The following is a 21,141-nucleotide window of genomic DNA, read 5'->3' as shown; positions in this document are numbered from 1 at the left end:
CCTGTAGTCTAGTTTTCTGGAGAAAATAGGGAATTTCAGCATCCTAATGTAAGTTATTATTGATGTTTTCTTGAAGCATTTCATGTTCTTAAAAATAAACATGGCAGAACTAATTTTTACCAAGAATTTGTCCAATTACAAGGTGGTAGAGAGTATTGCTTAACTTAGGTGAATGTCACAAAAAGCCCAAGTTTCTAGGGCCATTAGTGGCTTCCAGCTGAATGTGGCATTATGAAGACAACACCAGTCTATTAGAAGCTCTTAGAGAGCTTTACCAAAGTACAGTAACCTTTCAGTGGATGCTCCATCCTACTTTAAGCTGAGGCCTGCTGTTCTGGGGGATTCTCCTTGGTACGCTCTTAGCTTTTATAATTGCTAGCAGCAGAAGCCATGCTGTTGGTAGAGCTAGTGGCTAAGCCCACAGGTGCAGTTATGCTTTTATTTCTTGGTTTGCATGTACACGCCCATCTACCCCTACTTTAGGATGAGAGGAGGCAAGAGCTAGTTAGGTTTGTAGTGCCAAGCTGGCTTAAATTTGCTGGCTCGAATTTTTTATTTTGGTTATCACCTTGCCCACTAGGGAGCCAGTGACTGTTACAGAAGTCGTACCAAATAAAAAATCCCTCTGGAATTGTCTCTATTAAAAGAGCCACAGTTTTTGATTTCTTCCCTTCCTCCTACTCCTTGGTGGCCGCTAATAGTATGGTGAGGGCACAATGACTGGGAACTAGTATCCTTTGACAGAGCCAGATCAGCGAAAGTATTATTCCCTGGCCCTGTGCTTGGTGATACCTTATGGGCCCAGCCATTTAAATGCAAGCCTGTATCTCTAAAGCATTTTCTAATACTGTCGTTAGCCAAGTAGACCTTTACTTACCTGGTCCTAACACCCAACTAGAGAAAAATTTTCTTTGTTGGATAGCAGCTATGAGATATTTCCTGTCAGCTAAACATAGTGCTGCTCTCACAAGATACTGCTTCTCGGTAACATTAGAGAGGAAGAGAGGACACAATGATTATAAATAAGTGTTGGTGGGAAGTCCAGGTAGATAGGCCTGCCTCCTGAACCTTTTGGAGACAGGTGACACTGTAGCACCTGAACTGTGTAACAAAGTAGCTATAGGGAAAAATGGGTTTTCTGAAGGATTTGCTCATTTAGAATGGCTTCCGTTACTAACGGCAAGATTATGTTAGGATACTGACCCCTGCACACAGACATGGCTTTGGAAAGTTAAAATATCTGCACATGTTTAGATATAGGAGCTCTGAGCTTTTATTTAATTAATGGATCTGTTAAACCAAAAACATCCTATTTTAGATGGGTTGATAGTTTCTGGGTCACTTCTGAAATACAAAGTAATTATTTTTAATATAATTTAATGACTTGTGTGAATACATTAAAACATTTCATGTGGCTTAAAATTATATGGGAAGAACATACCTTACTCAAAGTGTTCTGAAGATTATTGTATTAAGGCATTATACATCTGAAAGCATACCATTAGTGAACGTTATACCTTCTATATCATAATTATTTTTAGCATATCTCTGTTGATAATTTATGTGTGTATATTAGAGTCACCCATTGTCTGGCTATATGATCTTTCAGCTAAGTCCATCCTTTGCAGATGCTTTTACTGACTCTGCTATCAGTGCTAAAGTGAATGGTGAACACAAAGAGAAGGACCTGGAGCCCTGGGATGCAGGTGAACTCACAACCACAGAGGAACTGGAGGCTTTGGAAAATGATGTAGTAAGTAAAGTGTTTTTGCTTAGTATCAGACTGTGGTCATGTGATGTGGCGTGATATCATTTGGTTTTAATTTAAGTATGTTGTCATCATTTCGGTGGATATATTTAAATCAGCATTTTTTATTGTCTATATAGAGACCTCCCCCCAGGCAGTAAATTTAGACAAATCTTTCTTTGGGATGCTTATGAATGATTTCCATGTTTTTAAATAGATCATAATAAGCAACTTACAAATTTAAGTTGGGAAACATGGGAAAATGGAAAAACTGGCATGTTTTGCTTTGAATCCTTTACAGAATGAGGCAGCCTAAGGAAATTAGTGTTTTAATTGTCTCTTTACCTTTCCTAGAGGTAAGACTCTTGGGCTTCTTATCTGAGGAAGACATACTCACTATTAAGATACATTGTTAAGTTGCATTAGAAATAAAGCAATAAGTAGATTTCTTGGTCTTAAAATTAGGATCATTCTCCACAAAAATTATTTTTTTTTAAGATTTTATTTATTTAACAGAGATCATAAGTAGGCAGATAGGCAGGCAGAGAGAGAGGGAAAGCAGGCTCCTTGCTGAGCAGAGCCCCGGTGTAGAACTCTATCCCAGGACCCTGAGATCATGACCTGAGTTGAAGGCAGAGGCTCAACCCACTGAGCCATCCCGGTGCCCAAAAAATCTATTTCTTTTTCTTTCTTTCTTTTTTTTTTTTTTTTAAAGATTTTATTTATTTATTTGACAGAGAGATCACAAGTAGGCAGAGAGGCAGGCAGGGGTGGTGAAGCAGGTTCCCCGCTGAGCAGAGAGCCTGATGTGGGGCTCGATCCCGGGACCCCGAGACCATGACCTGAGCCGAAGGTAGCGGCTTAACTCACTGAGCCACCCAGGCACCCCAAATCTGCTATTTCTAAAAGCTTTTTAATGTGTATTATTTTTACTTTTCTGTTAACACATCATCTATAAATCAATGCTTAGTAGTAAAGACTATCATTAGGATTCTATAAATTATGTTTCTAAGGTAGAGAGATAGAAAGCAAAGTCTTTTGCCAAAAATGAATGTTTAGGTACCAAAATTTGAATCGGATGAAGATCTTCCATTGACTGTTGTGGAGAAGTCTTTATAACAAATCTGTTTTTAATGTTTAAGTCCAGCTTTGAAACTGAAAATATATAGGCAGAACATCATTATTCATTTTCAGACTTTAAAGAATTCGATATAACCTAATATAGAGGTTCTCAGGTCTATGCACCACATCACCTACGTAGGATACAAATCAGGTACTCCTTTTTTACTGATAGTAAGGTGGATAAACTGTTAAGTTGCCAGAGAGCATTCTGGCAATATTTATAAAAGTTTAAAACACACCTATAGTTTGTCTCACCTCTTAGAATTTACTTTTGTCTTGGTATATCCATAGGACTTGCAAATAATGATGTGTAAGGATTTTTTTGCAGCATTTTCTCTGATAGTGAAAAATTAGAAACATCCTGTCCATCAGGAGGACATGAGTTAGATTTATTGTACTTCCATTCAGTTGAAACACTGTGGTTCCACTAAAAAGAATGGCATTTTGGTACGGAAAGGTACTTAAGACTTATTAAAAGACAAAGCAAGTTATAGAATAAGAATATCCTATTTGAATTAAAAAAGAACTTGATCTAACTGATCATGTTCTTAATGAATGCATAGAGTGCATCTGGAATTATGCCCAAGAAGTTAGTAGTGGTTAACTGTTGTGGATAGATTTTGCTGTTATAGATGATATTATTAATGTGAGATATTGATTGTACTTGAATTAAAGCAATTTCCATGACAAATACTTTGTCATTTTGAAAAATACTTTATTTTCTTCTAGTCTAATGGATGGGATCCCAATGATATGTTTCGATATAATGAAGAAAATTATGGTGTAGTGTCTACATATGATAGCAGTTTATCTTCATATACGTAAGTTTAAAAACCTGGCTTTTACTTTAGTACATTTGTCTTTGACTTTCATCAACTTATATTAGGATGTTGAATAAATTTTTCTGTTGGATTTTTTTTTTTAATGTACTTTTTTTAAGAGAGGGGGAGAGGGACGGGGCCAGAGGAAGAGGGAGAGAGCGAATCTTAAGCGGGTTCCATACCCAGTGCAGAGTGTGACATGGTGCTTGATCTCACAACCTTCAGATGATGATCTGAACTGAAATCAAGAGTTGGATGCTTAACCGACTGAGCCACTCAGGCGCCCCTCTGTCAGATTTTAAGTTAAACAATTATGTGAAAGAATTAATCCTGTTACTGCTTAAGCTGATAAATTCTCTTTAAAACAGGGCATAAATATAGTTTAGTTTACCTGTATTCTGGTTTTATGCTCTAGATAAATTTTGTTCTTGTTTTAAGTTATAAAAATTCTTAAGTTTGCAAGTGTAGATGTTATAGGAGAATAGTCAATTTAACCAGTTTTGGAAATTTATATTCTTCTAGGGAAGAGTGAAACAAAAAAAATTTCTAATTTTGCTTTACACATGAGTAGATCACTGTAAGTGTTTTATATTTTTATCAGTCTTTCAAACTCTAAACTCTCTTAATAGTTGATTAGGACAGATACATAAACTGTGCCTTCAAAATACTCACTTTGCTTCCCCCCCGTCTTGTTTCAGGGTACCCTTAGAAAGGGATAACTCAGAAGAATTTTTAAAACGAGAAGCAAGGGCAAACCAATTAGCAGAAGAAATTGAATCAAGTGCCCAGTACAAAGCCCGGGTGGCCCTGGAAAATGATGATAGGAGTGAAGAAGAAAAATACACAGCCGTTCAGAGAAATTCCAGTGAACGTGAGGGCCACAGCATAAACACTAGGTATTTAAAGGAAATCATGATGCAGTATTTTGGATACACAACTCAAGGTCTGTGTGAGAAGGTGTATTATTATTATTTCATCTTCCTTTAATGTAGCTTAGATAGAGAATGCAAGGGGAATTGGTTTAAGATTCTTTTAGAGAAAAGATTATAGTAATATTAGAAAATATTTTTTGAGCATCAGCTCTTGAAGCCAGGCGTTGAAGCCAGTGATGAGCAAGCCAAGGTGTGGAGGAGCTACTTACAGAAAAGCAATCAGGTGGGGGGGATGCTGCACAGAACATAACAGCAGTTCACTAGGATTTGCTAGATTAGAGGTGTATTCAGAGTGAGAAAGAACTAGCATGTATCCAGTGGGATCAGAGAAAGCCTCACAGAAGAGGAGAAATTTTGTGATAGGATAGTAGCATTGTCTGCTGCCCATCGAGAAGTAAGAGAGAGGCATTCCTTGCATGATGAAACACATGTGAAAGAACCTGGCCAACCGAGGATGAGGCTGGTTGTTTCATATGTCTGGCATACAGGATGATGTGGAGGGTGCAGTGGTGGCAGCTGGTGATAGGAACTGAGGTCCTGAAGGGTTTGTGTCCTGTTAAAGAGCACCCTGTAGGCAGGGGATGGTGTGAATGAACTCTGGGACATTTGAGAATTGGCTGAAACATGGAGACCAGTTAGTGTATTGAAATTGTTCAAGTGTGAAAACTTGGTAACCATCGAGACCAGGGCTGGTGAGAGAAAGGTTAGAAAAACCATGGGTGAGCCTGAGGTTTATTTGATAACTAAGTTGATTGATAATTGTACTGGTAATGGAGATAGAAAACAGAGAGTAAATTTGAGGGGAGATAGAATGAGCCCTTTGTTAAATTTATTGCATTTGAGCGGCTTGCAGATCTTTGATTAATTTATTTGTAAACGTGTTGAGAAACATGTACTACATACCTGGTGGAATAAGATACAGATTCTTGAAGACGCAGCTTAGAGTGATGGTTTGAATGAAAGTGTTCAGTGGGAGATGTTGAGACTGTGGGACTGGCAGTGTGGATTTAGGACTTGTCAGCATTGCTGATATTGAATGAAAAAACCAATGAATAGCTATAAAAAGAAGAGTTCCAAGAGAAAACAAAGCAGAGAAGGCCAAGGACAAAGAAAGTTTTAAGAAGATGGACCATAGTTGATAGACTCAGCCATTGAGAGGTGAAGTAGGATGAGAATGAACACAAATCTGTTAAACTTTTTGCTTAGGAGGAGAATCTGAGAGAAAGGAAAGGCCAGAGGCTAGACTTCAGGGTAACATGGAAGAATTAGGGGTGTTAGGGAGGGAGATATTTTGGTTTAGTGTTTAACCTTTTTATAACAAGCATTCACTTCTGCCTAAATTATTTTTAGATTTGTTTCATTGGCCTGATATCTGTTAGGATAAAATAATTTAGAGAATCTCTCATTTTCAGGGAAAATAAATATATTCCTCCTGGACAAAGAAATAGAGAAGTCATATCCTGGGGAAGTGGGAGACAGAATTCACCGTGTATGGGCCAGCCTGGATCGGGCTCCATGCCATCAAGATCCACCTCTCACACTTCAGATTTCAACCCGAATTCTGGTTCAGACCAAAGAGTAGTTAATGGAGGCAAGTATTTTGACCAAATTTCTCAATGTCCTCAATCAAATATACAGTTTTCTGAATATTTAAGTTTAACATAATTGGTAAAAGCATGCACATCTTCAGTGATTTCTGTGGAGGAGTTTTTACTTCAAAACTATTTAAAATTTGCCTTTATGGATATCAAATTAGTAAAATTAGTATAAATCATTGGCATATATAGTATTTAGTGTGGTGAAATACTCAAGTGTTAAGATAAAGTGCTAAATTTAACCAAAAATAATTCACTTGGCCAAAAAACACTCCACATACAAAGAAATTGGAAACTTTGGGTAGGTTCTCAATTTAAAAACCCTGTATGGTAAAATTACTTGAACGTAGTTTATATGGAAAATCCTAGTTTGTGTGAAACGCTCAGTAGTTAACACAGATTAAATTCATTAACTGTTTGCACGTTTATACTCTGCTTATTTCAAGAAACGATTTGAGGTAATTTGCTATACAAGACATGACCAAGAGTCATGTGAAGAAGAAAGAAAAGTGCTTAAAAAACAATAAAAAACGACTGGTTTTTGCAATTTGTCATAAGTACAGTGAAAGAGACTTGCATCTTCAGGAGGAAGATATTTTTCTGCTCTACCTCTGAATCTAAGATTGAATATAGCTCATAGGTCATGGCTCTTTTGTGTGAGTCAGGGATGCTGGATGGTAGTGCTATAGGCAGTACGGAAATACCGTAGCAGAACTATGTTCATAACCTAGGGAACAAAGTGGACATTGAGTTTAAGATATTTAGGTTCAGAAAGTTAGAAAAGTGGAGAACACTTAAGTTTCCAATTTCAGTTGTTTCTGTTGAGTCTCCAGAATTCCTCTCCAAATAAACACTCTTGAGTATTTTCTGTACTTAGTATTGGGGGTGAAATTTCTTTGCTCTCTGAGTAAAGAATTTTAGTTCATGAACAGAATTTTCAAGTAAAAAACCTGAAGGGGGCTAGGAAATGTGTGATACTCAAGTGTGTGGAACCCAATGGAGAGGAGACCTGGACTGTTTTCCTAAGATTAAGGTAAGTGATATGTAATGTGACACATTAGCTGTATCTTGACCTGTGCATACCCGTCAGTGTCAGCTTATGTGGTGGTGACTGCTTTCTAGTTGCATTGCTTATTAAGCAGTCACTTAAGCAAGTGTTTAACTGCATAAATTAGCAGGTCTCCCCTCTTTTTCTAATTTGATAAGATTAAAATGATTTTTGAAAAGGCAATGAATAGTAACCTTTTTTACTCTTAAGACGCTAAAAAACAGAAGTAATGTTATATTTCTACTAAATGGGCTTGCTTAATGAAATTTCAAACTAAATTTTACCTTCAAATACAAATTAGATGAAAATCACAAATGGTTATTTAAAAACCAGCATTTTTAATGGGATATAATAGCTCCTGCTTATTTTCCTGTTTCAAAAGCTAAAATTAGTAAGTAATCTTATTCCTGAGTTTTGTCATTTATTGTGTGAAATTATCTAGTTTATGTTAATACTCCTTTTAATAATTGATTATTGAGAAACAGTTACAGAAGCAGGATTAATAGGCAAAGTCTTAACTGTCTTCTCCAATAGTATGTGTAGATCCTAATTAACCCTTTGGGAACGTATGTTCATTTAAACAGACTTAATTTTAAGGAGGTTAAAGTAAAATGTGAATTTATGTCAGTTAAGTTATGCTAAAACTTATCACAAATCAAATGACTGTCCTCAAAGGGTTAAAATGTACAAGAAATCATTTTTGTCATTTTACTTTTTTTTCTGTTTACTTTTTTCCCTCATTTTTTTCTTTAGTTTTTATACTTTCCTTCATATCATTTGTTCTGTCAGGTGTTCCCTGGCCATCGCCTTGCCCATCTCCTTCCTCTCGCCCACCTTCTCGCTACCAGTCAGGTCCCAACTCTCTTCCACCTCGGGCAGCCACCCCTACACGGCCGCCCTCCAGGCCCCCCTCGCGGCCATCCAGACCCCCGTCTCACCCCTCTGCTCATGGTTCTCCAGCTCCTGTCTCTACTATGCCTAAACGCATGTCTTCAGAAGGTACAATACCACAATTTGTTCATGTTTTTGTTTGTCTTTGTTTAACTCCTATGTGAGTTTATAATTACAAAATAGTTTCCTCTTCATTATTTAGTAACCTATAATTTCCGTGTTTTAACTTTAGTTTATTAAAACTATTTCTATTAACCTTTTGTTCATTGGAGAGAAATTTGATAAATGCTGTGTGAAGCTATGAACTATCCTGGATTATAAGAATGGGGGTTTATCTCTGCCTGGTAAAAATGATGTTCCTTTACAGCCCAGAAGGTCTGCTCCAGGTTTTTGTCCCTCTCAATATACAGTATAAACAGTGGTTAATGATAAACAATGAACTTTCTTCACCAGTTTTGGAATTACTGTAGAACCTTCATTTTATAGCTCCTTGGCCAATGTACACGTGAACCTACCTGTTGGCCATAGGCAGTAATGGTGATTTAGGGGTCCTTTTTGAAAGGGACATTCCATGTAGCTGCCTTTGTGTGTCTGCTCTTAGATTATATACAGAGATTGGTTTTATGTTTGGGGAATTTAAGAAAATTAGCTTTGTAATATTTTCTAGTGAAAGTCTAATCTGGCAGTCTTTGATCTAAAATAAAACATTGTTATTAAAAACCATTTGTCTTTGTAAAGAAAAAAAATCCTGTAATTCTCATGCAGTGTTTGATGCTAAGTCTACCATTACTACATATCAAATCATGGAGGTATTGTAGACAAATGACACTTTAATATAAATGCAGTGCATATGTTAAAAACCTATTTTCTGAATATGTATTTTTGATATTATTTCAGGGTATATATGTTTACATTTTAGTCCCGATTCATTCATTAAAATTGTAGTTGATAGAACTTACGCTGAGACTAATACAGTTTTCTGGCATAAAGTGCTTCCCTGGAGAAAACCCACGTTGGCTGCTTTTTAATAAATTGTTACCATCCAGGCAGGAGGGAGGTCATGTGATCGTGACTAAAGTGGCTGACCTTGAACAGCATGTTGCACTGATTTTCAAGGCGACTTCCTTGCTAGAAAGTGCTTGTGATGGTGGCCACTAAGTGAAAAGTCAAAATCTGTTGTGGTATTTGTTGTGGTGCATTGTTTGAGTAAAGCAGGACTCAGTGAGTATGAACGTCTTCACTATAGTAAATTGTACACTGCTTGTAAGAGGGACTGTTCACGTAGAAAATAGACCTTCTGGGTATTCAGAGCCGCTACATTATCCAATTTTTCTTTTTAACTCATTTGAATTAAAATGTTTTCCAGTCCTGTAGTTAGGTGAACTTCAAATGTAGAACTATGAAATTCAGTGGTTTTCTGTGTTTAATATGGGAGAGTATTTTGTATTTTATGTATTTACCAAAAGAATGAAATTTTTTTTAAGTTAGAGTTTGATTTCATTGAGCTATGCCAACCAGCTTTCTTACTCTTTTTCTCTAAGTGGGTATAAAAAGTTTATGATATGTATATACCTAATTCTTTAATTTTTTTAATATAAATCACCTCTCCAGTTGAAAACTATAATATATAACATTAACATTTCTTTTTAAGATTGTGTCCATGATTAAATTCCTACTGAGGGTACAAATTTGACGTTCTTAAGATTTTGGCAGGAAGGTAAGGGTGAGGACCCTTGGCTATGACGTTAAGGATGAGTTTTGCTGAGTGTTAGCACTGTCTGGCTTTTCTACTGAGAGCCATTCTGTCTACTGATTTCACTTGATTGATTGTTCGAATGCAGAGTAGACTTCTTTAGAAATAGAAGTCACTAATGGGGTGACAGAATTAATGATCTAGAATTTTTGATGATTCATGTAGTGCACATTTCTTCTCCAGATGCCAGTTATTTTAGTCTTTCAGGTCATGCCTTAACAGTAGAATTTTTAGCTTATAGCCTGTTCAGCCTGAGAAACTGCTTACAGGTGAAGACTGTTTTAAGGCACAGGTTGTAAAATTTATTGCCATATTTCAATAATATAAAAGTATATAGGGATTAATAGTCTATTTCAGAATCTTTTTCTAATTTTAGAAATAATAAAAGTTTGAGGGGGAAAAGCTAAAAGTATGTGGTAAAATAAGACTGATCCTATCATGTAACCGTAACTTCTGTTAACATTTTATAATATATTTATTTTTATATGCCCACAAGTAATGAACGTAGATTAAACAAATGAATAAAAATTTTTGAAGAGTTACAACATCTGTTTGATTTCCTGACACCAACTTCATCCCTCCCTTTCTTTAAAAAAACAGGGAAATAATATAAAATTTATTTATAAAACCTTGTGGCATTCCACAGAGTAATTCTGAAGGAATATGGCCAAAAATACGTTTTTCTGTTTTTGTTTTTTGTTTTATAACCAAGGAGAAGCTAGAGAGAGTGTGCGTGTGTATGTGTGAATAGGGTCTGTGTATTTAGCAGAAAAGTTGTACTGATGGACGTTGTAGCATTTATGTGATGTTCACTATTCCTTTCTTAGGGCCTCCAAGGATGTCCCCAAAGGCCCAGCGACACCCTCGAAATCACAGAGTTTCTGCTGGGAGGGGTTCCATTTCCAGTGGACTAGAATTTGTATCCCATACCCCACCAAGTGAAGCAGCTGCTCCTCCAGCAGCAAGAACTAGTCCTGCAGGGGGCACATGGTCATCAGTGGTCAGCGGGGGTAGGTAACACTTGGCTTGGAGCATAATGACAGTGGACATTTTGTAACTCTGCTGCATGTAAGAAGGGCTGAGTTCAGTGTATATATTAAAATAATTGGAATAACCAGGAATTGGGAAACCTACATTTTTATTCTGGTTTCCACCACATATTCACCATATATTAAAGCAAACCATGTGATCGTTCTGAATTTCAGTTTTCTCAGTGAATTAGAGTAATTTTTGCCTGTTCTACTTTATGGACTTGTGATAAGATTCAAATGAGGTTCATAAGTTCAGGAATATACTTCATAGTTCCATAGAGTACCACCCAAATATAAAACAAATACAGTATGTAACATCATATGAACAAACTGTATTTCCTGTCTTCTTAGCAATTTTGTCTGTGGATTCATTCCACAGACACTTCCTTTGGGCTTACAGTGCTGTGTATTCCTGTAGCATCTGTATATGGTACTAATTCTTGATTTTATTTCCCTAATAAGGAATATCAGTACATGATGGGCCCAAGTTTTATCTGTGATTAGCCTGAGGAATGTGCTGACAGCAGCTATACAAGTATAAAAGATACGTAAAAAGACTAACTATAAGCTCAGTCCAAAACTGCTTTTGCTACTTAATGTTTTGTTTCCATGATAACTGTGGAGAGTTAGAACATGCAGTGATTGTGATTTTTTAGTCATAGTCTGTCTTAATCAGCAGATAGGATTTTTAAAAGAAAAGATCTTCAGGCTTAAACAAAAACATTCCTAACTCTCTAAACTTAGTTGATACACATTGCTCAGCATCGTGTATGCATAATTTTATGGTCAGTTACTTCGTATATTCTGTTTTCTTCTTTGGTCTTCAAGGAAGACCAAAAGAAGTTAGGTATTAGAAATTAGATATTTTATTAACATAATCTAATTAGAAATTAGGTATTAATTATTAGGAAATAATTCACTTAACAAGAAAATAGAATTTCTAAAAATCTTTATTTCTTCAGTTGTACCATTCATCATTTGACATTGCTTGGAGAATTTGGAAGTGAATTTTGAGAGTTAACAGCGTAATAATAGAAGTAAAACAATAACTGTTATTAGGAATACATGCAGGGTGATGTTACAGTTGTTTTTTTATACTAATTAGAAAAATGGGGGCGCCTGGGTGGCTCAGTCGGTTAAGCCGCTGCCTTCAGCTCAGGTCATGATCTCAGGGTTCTGGGATCGAGCCCCGCATCGGGCTCTCTGCTCAGCGGGGAGCCTGCTTCCTCCTCTCTCTCTGCCTGCCTCTCTGCTGCTTGTGATCTCTGTCTGTCAAATAAATAAATAAAATTTAAAAAAAAAAAAAAAAGAAAGAAAAATGACAGTTGTTGGATAGTTTCCTTCCATGATCCTATGACTTAAAAAAGTAAAGAACCACTAAATTGTAATTGGAACCATTTTCTTTAAACCATTAAATCTGAGTTCTACAAATGGGTTTTTAACGGATTAAGAAACCTATCAGTTGTTTATTTGAGGTCAGGTGGAACAGGAACCCTGGTGAATTATCTTCTGCTTTTGGCTAAATTGGTTCCCCGATTTTCTTAGTTCTTGTAAAGTGCCTCTTGAGGTGGCTGGAAAGAGCAGACAGGATTGGCTGCAAGCTGCCGGAAGGTGTTTGAGTTTATTATTTGAAGGAGAAACAAATAAGCCTTTTTCTTTGGGATCTGCCACCCCACTGTTAAAGAAACATCTCAGTTCTTAGTGGAGAATGTTGCTGTCTTCATCTTTAAAAATGGGGTTTATCCTGTCTTCAAATCCAATTTCTAATTTCATTTAAAGTACTGCCTTTTGGAATTAATCTGATCTATTTAGTTACAAGGAAGAACTGCAGCTGTACTTAGGTATTAGTAATTGCTGTCATTCTTCAGCTCTTTGTGTTTTCAGTCACCACCACTGTGGGTGATGGGATAAAGAGTAATAGGGATGGTGGTTGACAAGGAGTATTTTACCTAGATTTTCTAAGAAGCCTCTTTGAAGAAGTGACATTTGAGCTAAGAATGTAATGGATAAATTTTCTCTTTCTTGTAGTTCCAAGATTATCCCCTAAAACTCACAGACCCAGGTCTCCCAGACAGAACAGTATTGGAAATACTCCTGGTGGGCCAGTTCTTGCTTCTCCTCAAGCTGGTATTATTCCAGCCGAAGCTGTTGCTATGCCCGTTCCAGCCGCGTCTCCTACGCCTGCCAGTCCTGCATCCAACAGAGCTGTCACCCCGTCTATTGAGGGTATGTAAGAAAGGGCTTCCGGCTCCATGTCATTTGTGAAGTTGAGTGTTAAAAGTTTTATGTTAATATGAAAAATGCTGTATTTATTCATAGGTATGTATTTGAGTGTAAATTTAAAATTTTGTGTAAATGAAGTTTAATACAGTTTCATATATATTATTCTTGAATGTCTATTGTTACAAGGGTTAACATTCTTAGGTAGTGAATATCAATATAAATAAAGTTGTTTGTGTTTCATTTGTCTGCCAAGGGAAAAGCTGCTAGTTAAATGGAAAATTTTTTTTCCACAAACCGTAGGAAATAAAAATTGTTGAATATTTTCCCATTTTACTTTACTATTATTTTTTTAAATACATATTTTTTTAGCTAAGGATTCCAGGCTTCAAGATCAGAGGCAAAATTCTCCTGCAGGGAATAAAGAAAATGTGAAGCCCAATGAGACATCACCTAGCTTCTCAAAGACTGAAAATAAAGGTTAGAGCTTTAAAAAGTCTTTCAGTATAATTATAGAAATAGGAAGGAGATGTCTAAGCTCATGCCTAGTACAGATTGGTTTTGGTCAACACTTCTTCTTAGGATTGTGCACATTTTAAATGCATAATTTGACAGATGTCAAAATCTGTAAATAATATATTGAATAAAAGCTTATTTTTATTTCCAGTATCTCATCCTAAAGAATTTTAAATTAAAGATTTGCAGTGAATTTATATTTAACAGTTTGTAATTTTATAGGTATATCACCAATTGTTTCTGAACATAGAAAGCAGATTGATGACTTAAAGAAGTTTAAGAATGATTTTAGGGTAAGTGTTATTGATTAATGAATTAGAACTTTAAAAATGAATAGTAAACATGATTACAAATTTTTAGATCCTTTACAAAATGCATTATATACATACTCAGAAAAAATGAATCATGTCTGTTAGAAAGCTAAACGTTCTTAAAGTTGTCTTTGTGCTTTAAAATTATTTATTTTATTTACTTACTTTTAGAGAGAGAGCGACCTTGCGGGTGGGAGGAGGAATAAAAGGAGAGGGGGAAGAGAGAATCTTGAGCAGACTCTAGCTGAGCGCAGAGCCTGACACAGGGCTTCGTCTCATGACCCTGAGATAATGACCTGAGCCGAATCAAGAGTCAGTTACTTAACGGACTGAGCCACCAAGGTGTTCTGCTTGTGCTTTTGAGTAGATAACTAAATCAACAGCTTCTGAGAACTATACAGATACCAAATGAAAGAGAATATAATTTTGACATTTAAAGTCAGTCATAACCTAAGTTATTATTTGATGCCCATTTGATTACTTTATTCAGTGAAGAGTAGAGCAAAGCCAGGGTATTGATTATCTGGTAGGGCTAGTGGGAAATGTAATGGACCCTGGTGTTCTGGATAGTTGCAGATGTACACTTTGTACACAAATGTATTGTGGTAGAAATTGGTCTTTAATACCAGTTCTCTGTCTTAAGACTCCGAACATACTCCCATCTCTTTTGGATGAACACTGCATTCTTTTGCACACGTTTACTATAATACACTTTGTATAACAAGTCATTTTGGGACCAATGCAAGAAGTTATCCTGAAACTTAACTTCATAGAGGAAAAGATCTGATGATCAGCCTTTGGAAAATATGGCTGACTTAAGAGATGAATCAGTCAAAGGGCAGCTTTTTCATAGTCTGTGTTAGCTTCCTAAAAATTAATGATTTTTTGGTGATAGCTTCATATTTATTGGCACCATTCAAAATATTACATACCACATTTTTTCACAATTTATCTATTCAGCTTTTTTTTTTTTTTTTTTTAAAGATTTTATTTATTTATTTGACAGAGAGAAATCACAAGCAGGCAGAGAGGCAGGCAGAGAGAGAGGAGGAAGCAGGCTCCCCGCTGAGCAGAAAGCCCGATGCGGGGCTTGAACCCAGGACCTGGGATCGTGACCTGAGCCGAAGCCAGCGGCTTAACCCACTGAGCCACCCAGGCGCCCCTCTATTCAGCTTTAATGCTGTTAGTGTGTCGCGGCTGGTGCGACAAATCGACCAGGGTAGAGAGAGTAAGAGGATGCTGAAAAGAAATTAAGAGACAAAGAGATGGGGGCAGGAGGAGCACCAAGGAGGATGTCCAGTAGTGCCGGTTTTATTCAAGGCTGTGAGGCATTTTATAACTAACAGAAACAATCATAAGAAAGGTGTCTATTTTTAGCTGATTACTAAAGAGTTTGCAACAAGCACAGAAAATTCTTCAAGCTTTCCCATTATCTATTTCCTAAACATCAATAGCAGATCTTCTAGCGCCAGATGTACTGACTTCAAGGCCACTCAAGACATAGTTTGTGTAAGCACAGCACAGTCTTACAGTGGTGTAGTCTATAGCCCGTGCAAGGACAGCAGGGACCAGCCAAGAATTTCTGACTCCGGCCAAATCGTCTCTGTCTGACTAGCAAACGTGTGGGAAGTCACGTAGGCGAGCACACAACACATAGCACAGACCCTTTCTCAGTGCTACTCGACTTTATTGACCTAAGCCTTTTGTTCGGCTATTCAGCCTTTAAAGGCGGCACAAATCAGGGCCTGGTTTGGTTCTCGTCTCAAGCCTTACCGTGGCCTCCCACATTAGTGATTATGAATTTAAATTTTAATTTTTTAAGCCATAGCTAATCCATGGACATGATACGGAGAATTACAACGGAATGCCCAGATAGCCAGTTTAATATGTCATGCACTCCCAACACAATTAAAGCTCTTTTATGTACTTGGTCTCCTCAGCTGCATGCTCCGGCCAGAGGGAGGGTTTCGTTTCTGTGCAGTTCTTTACATTGCATCTGAATAGATTCCTAAGGAGTAGATGATACTATTTTGCATAGTCTTCCATTTGATGTAAAGGAGCTCATTATAGGTATTGCCTATTCCCTTCTATTTTCTCACGTTACTTTTTAGAGTCAAGCATTCAGTCCTTTCTTATGTTGAATTTATCATGTTATGAAGGAAAGAAAATTTTTACTTTGAAGCATATGAGTTAGTGGTATCAGTCTTACTGAGATAAAATTTACGTGTCATACATTTTAACATACAAAGTGTACAATTCAGTGGCTTTTCGTATATTCACAGATTTATACGACCATTACCACAGTCAGTTTTAGAACATTCTCTTCACCCCCAGAAGAAACCCCATACCCCTTAGCAGTCATTCCTCTTTTGCTTTTAAACATCTCTCCCATACCCCTTTCCTTAGGTCCTAGAGAGTCTGCTTGCTTTCTCTATACAGTTGCCTATTCTGGACATTTCATATGAATGGAATCTCATGATATGAGGTCTTTTGAGTCTGGCTTCTTTACTTAGCATAATATTTTCAAAGGTCATCCCTGTTGGAGCATCTGTCATTGCTTTTTTTTTTTTTTTTTTAAGATTTATTAGAGCGCACGAGAGCGTGCTAGCAGGGGGAGGGGCAGAGGGAGAGGGAGAGAGAATCTCAAGCAATCTGTCTGCTGAGCAGGAAACCCAACATAGGGCTTGATCCCACAACCCTGAAATCAGGACCTGAGCTGAAACCAAGAATTGGTCACCTAACCAACTACACCACCCAGACACCCCAGTACTTCATTGCTTTTTAATAATACTCCATTGAATAGACCACATTTTATTTATCCATCATTTAATGTCTTTTTGACTTTTTCCCATATGTTGACTGTTACGAATAATGCTGCTATGAATATTAGTATAGTTTTTGTTGTGGACATATATATTCATTTCTTTTGGGTGTATATACATAAGAGTAGAATTTCTGGGTCCTATGGTAACTCTGTCTTAAACCTTTTGAGGAAAATTTCCAGACTGTTTGCCAGAACAACTGGAGTATTGTGGTTTCCATCACCAGCATATAAGGATTTCTGTTTCTCCACATCCTTGCCAGCATTTGTTACTATCTCTTTTATTGTAGTCGTCCTTGTGGTATCTCATTGTGGTTTTGATTTGCATTTCTCTATTGGCTAACAATGTTGAGCATCTTTTTATGTGTTCATTGGCCACTTATAAATCTTTTTAAGAGAAATGTCTATTCAGATCCTTTGCCCATTCTAAAATCCGAGTTGTCTTATTATTGAGTTCTTTATTCTGTGTACAAGTCTCACATGAGATACATGGTTTGCAATTTTTTTTCTACTTTTATGTCAGTTGTCTTTTCACTTTCTAGATGTTGACCCTTAACCAAAAATTTTTGATTTTACTGAAGTCCACTTTATCTTTTTTTTTTTTTTGTTACTTGTGCTTTTGGTGTCATATCTCAGAAACCATTGCTTAATCCATAGTCATAAAGATTTACTCTTATTTTTTTCTTCTAAGAGTCTAATTTAGGGCTGTGATCCATTTTGAGTAATTGTTATATATAGTGTGAGGTAGGCTTCCAGATTTCCTCTTGTGCTTGTTGCTCTTACATGTCCCAGCACCTTCTCTTTAAAAGACACTGTATTGGAGGTGCCTCCTGGGTGCCTGAGTTGGTTGGTTGTCAGGTTCTTAGTTTCAGTTTGGGTCATGATCTCGGGGGTCATAGGATCAGTCACGCCCCATGTTGGGGGTGTGTGGAGTCTGCTTGGGATTCTCTCTCTGCCCATCCCCCTGCTTGTGCTTGCTTTCTCTCTCTCTTTAAAACAAACAAAATCTTAAAGAAAAGATACTGAATTGAATAATCTTTGCACTCTTATGGAAACTCCATTACTGGACTTTGAATTGTCTTCCATACATCTCTCTGTATGTCTTCAATTACGTCAGCAACACACTGTCTCAGAATTAGTGTTTTTGTTTTGTTTTGTTCTGTTTAAGGTGGGGGGGGGAGAGGGAGGGAGAGAGAGTCTTAAGTAGGTTCTGTGCACAGTGCTCCATCTCACAACACAGGGCTCCATCTCACAACCCTGAAATCAAGAGTCGGGCACTTAACCAACTGAGCCACCCAGGCACCAATAGAGTTAGTGTGGTTTTTTTTTTTTTTTTTAGATTTTTTTTTTTTTTTTTTGACAGACAGAGATCACAAGCAGGCAGAGAGGCAGGCAGAGACTGCCGAGCAGAGAGCCCGATGTGGGGCTCGATCCCAGGACCCTGAGATCATGACCTGAGCTGAAGGTAGAGGCTTAACCCACTGAGCCACCCAGGCGCCCCTAGAGTTAGTGTATTTTTAATGAGCTTGTAACTTCATTTAATAGAAAACATTTTGTTTCTCATATTATCAGTTCACAATTTTCTGTAAATCTTCTTTAATGCTTGACTCTTAAAGTCCAGGTGGTTGTAGGATTAGAATGCTACCTCTTTAGGAATTCTAATCTATTACTATTGGGAGCCTGAATAATTTAATGTAACATTAAGTCTCATATAAGTAACTTTTTCGTCCATAAAGGAGTTCTGAAAAGCAAGGAGATGGTATTAAAAAATGTTTGAGGGTGAACTTTATACTTCAGTTAGGGTAAAATAACATTAGTAGTTTACACATTGAATATTGCCTCTGTATCCTGTGCTGTCTTAAGTGCTTATGTGATCAATCTTTTATTGTCCTATCATCCCTTTGAAGCAGCCTCTGTTATTATTTCCAGTGTGTATATTAGGAAACTGAGGTAAAGACAAATTAAATAATTTGCCAAGAATGACATGGTTAGTAAAAGATAGGCCCAGCCATTTGTGCATTTAAGTTTCTAGTAGTGCTTTGGATAGTACCTAACGCATAGGCTGTACTGCTGCTATTCAGTGAGTGAATTATCAGAGCTGTCCTCATAGCATACACATGGCCTCAAACTATGGTGATTCACGGAAATCTCTAGTCTTTCATTGAGACAGAGGTAAGAGTACTCTGTGGTTTTCTTTTTTCTTTTCGTTTTACTTGACAGCCATCTGCGGGATCTAATATAGCTATGTGCATGATGCTGATAGCTTTATTTATATAAGAATTGCTAGTAATTTGATCTGTACAGATTAACAGTATGGGGTTTGGAGGTAAGTAGACTGTCTGATTTGAATCATCCCTTCACAAATAGCCTATGTGAAACACAGAAGTATGTTATCTACTTCTACCAAGCTGAAACGGGATTATTATAGAACCAATTTCATTGTTCTCATGAGAATTAAATGAGATACTAATGTGAAGTGTTTAATATAGTACATGACACATCCAGTATGTATTCAGTGAATATTAATTCTTATTAGAAAAAAAAAAAAAAACAGTGTTTTACTGGCAATCAATTGTCTTGTTTGTTAAATCACATAAGAATTTCAGCTTTCCCATTAAATGTCCATACTACCCAAAGCAACCTAGAGATTCAGTGCAGTCTCTGTCAAAATTGCAATGGCATTTTTCACAGAAAATGAACCAATAATCCTAAAAATTGTGTTACCGTAGTACATTTCAGACAGCCAAAGCAGTCTTGAGAAAGAAGAGGAAAGCTGGAGGCATCATGCTCCCTGATTTCAAACTATATATAAAGCTGCAGTAATAAAAGTATGTTCTTGGCATAAAAACAGATGCACAGGTCAGTTACACAAAAATAGCCCAGAACTAAAGCTATGCACATATGGTTAATTAATTTACGATAAAGGAGCCAAAAATATAGAATGGGAAGGGGAGAGACACCTGGGTGGCTCAGTTGATTAAGCATCTGACTGTTGATTTCGACTCAGGTTATGATCTCGGGGTCCTGGGATTGAGCCACATGTTGGGCTCCATACTCAGCAGGGAGTCTGCTTCTCCCGCTGCTCCTCTCCCTGCTCTCTCTCTCAAATAAATAAAATCTTTAAAAAAAAAAAAAAAAAAAAGGCATGAGGAAGGGCCAGTATCATCACTAAATGGTGTTGGGAAAACTGGACAACCACATTTAAAAGAATAAAACTAGGGCATCTGGGTGGCTCAGTTGGTTGAGCATCTGATTCTTGATTCCAGCTCAGGTCATGATCTCAGGGTCAGGAGATTGAGCCCTGCATCAGCTCCTCGCTCAACGCAGTCTGCTTGGGATTCTCTCTCTATCCCTCCGCTCCTTCCCCTGCTCACATGTGCGTGGTCTCTCTCCTTCTCTCTCAAATAAATAAGTAAAATTTAAAAAAGAATGAAACTGGACTGTCTTACACTCTACATAAAAATTAACTCAAAATGGATTAAAGACTTGAACAAAAACTCCTAGAAGGAAACCTAGGCAGTAAGTTCCTTGATGTTGGCAGTGATTTTTTTTATTTGACATCAAAAGCAGAAGTAACAAGAGCTAAAATAATGCACAGCGAAGGAAACCAAAATGAAAAGGAACCTACTGCATGCTGGAAATATTTGCAAATCACATAACTGACAAGGATTTAATATCCAACATACAGAACTCCTATAACTGAGTAGTGCGTTACCCCCCCCCAAAAAAACTGATCTAAAAATGGTAGAGGATGTAAACAAACACTTTTCCAAGAAGACATACAGATGACCAATAAGTCCACGAACAGGTGCTTACCACATCAATCAAATGCAAATCAAACCACAATGAGATATCACCCACACCTTTGGAATGGCTGTTAAAAAAAAATTAAGAAAATAACAAATGTTGGCGAAGATGTACACTTTTGGTAGAAACATAAATTGCTGTAGGTGCTAAGGAAAACAGTGTAGAGGTTCCTCAAAAATAAAAAAATTAAAAATAGAACTACCACATGATTTAGCAGTTCCATTTCTGGGTATTTATACAAAGGGAATGAAAATACCATCTAAGAAATATAGCTGGATCCCCATGTTCATTGCATCATTATTTACAGTAGCCAAGACATGAAAGCAACCTAGGTGTCCTTTGATGGGTGAATGGATAAAGAAAATGGGGTGTGTATATATATGTATATACAAATACATATACATACTTATGTATATGTAATATAGATACACACGGGAATATTGAGGCATAAAAAGGAGATCCTGTCATTTGTGACAACGTGGATGGACTTTGTGGTCATCATGCTAAGTAAAATAAACCAAAGACA

At 37.0% G+C, this 21,141-nt stretch overlaps 1 protein-coding gene across 9 annotated transcripts in view; it reads left to right on the top strand.

Moving 5' to 3' along the window:
- LOC111156347 (ataxin 2) overlaps positions 1-21,141 on the top strand; it is a 114,110-nt gene that overhangs the window by 62,103 nt on the left and 30,866 nt on the right. For 8 of the 9 annotated variants that reach the window (XM_022517124.1, XM_022517123.1, XM_022517129.1 and 5 more), the window contains exons 6-14: positions 1,629-1,753; positions 3,599-3,690; positions 4,389-4,586; positions 6,035-6,213; positions 8,055-8,264; positions 10,737-10,919; positions 12,969-13,166; positions 13,533-13,640; positions 13,899-13,969. In XM_022517124.1, coding sequence (XP_022372832.1) covers positions 1,629-1,753; positions 3,599-3,690; positions 4,389-4,586; positions 6,035-6,213; positions 8,055-8,264; positions 10,737-10,919; positions 12,969-13,166; positions 13,533-13,640; positions 13,899-13,969 — 1,364 coding nt within the window. The remainder of the gene's footprint in view (positions 1-1,628; positions 1,754-3,598; positions 3,691-4,388; positions 4,587-6,034; positions 6,214-8,054; positions 8,265-10,736; positions 10,920-12,968; positions 13,167-13,532; positions 13,641-13,898; positions 13,970-21,141) is intronic. The other variant, XM_022517127.1, reaches the window with a different exon arrangement.

Source organism: Enhydra lutris, unplaced genomic scaffold (assembly GCF_002288905.1).
Source record: "Enhydra lutris kenyoni isolate GAN:26980312 unplaced genomic scaffold, ASM228890v2 scaffoldscaffold46, whole genome shotgun sequence".
In the NCBI taxonomy this organism is placed as follows: Eukaryota; Metazoa; Chordata; class Mammalia; order Carnivora; family Mustelidae; genus Enhydra; species Enhydra lutris.
The sequence above is the reverse complement of the archived record's forward strand: the minus strand, read 5'-3'. Positions and strand labels throughout refer to the sequence as shown.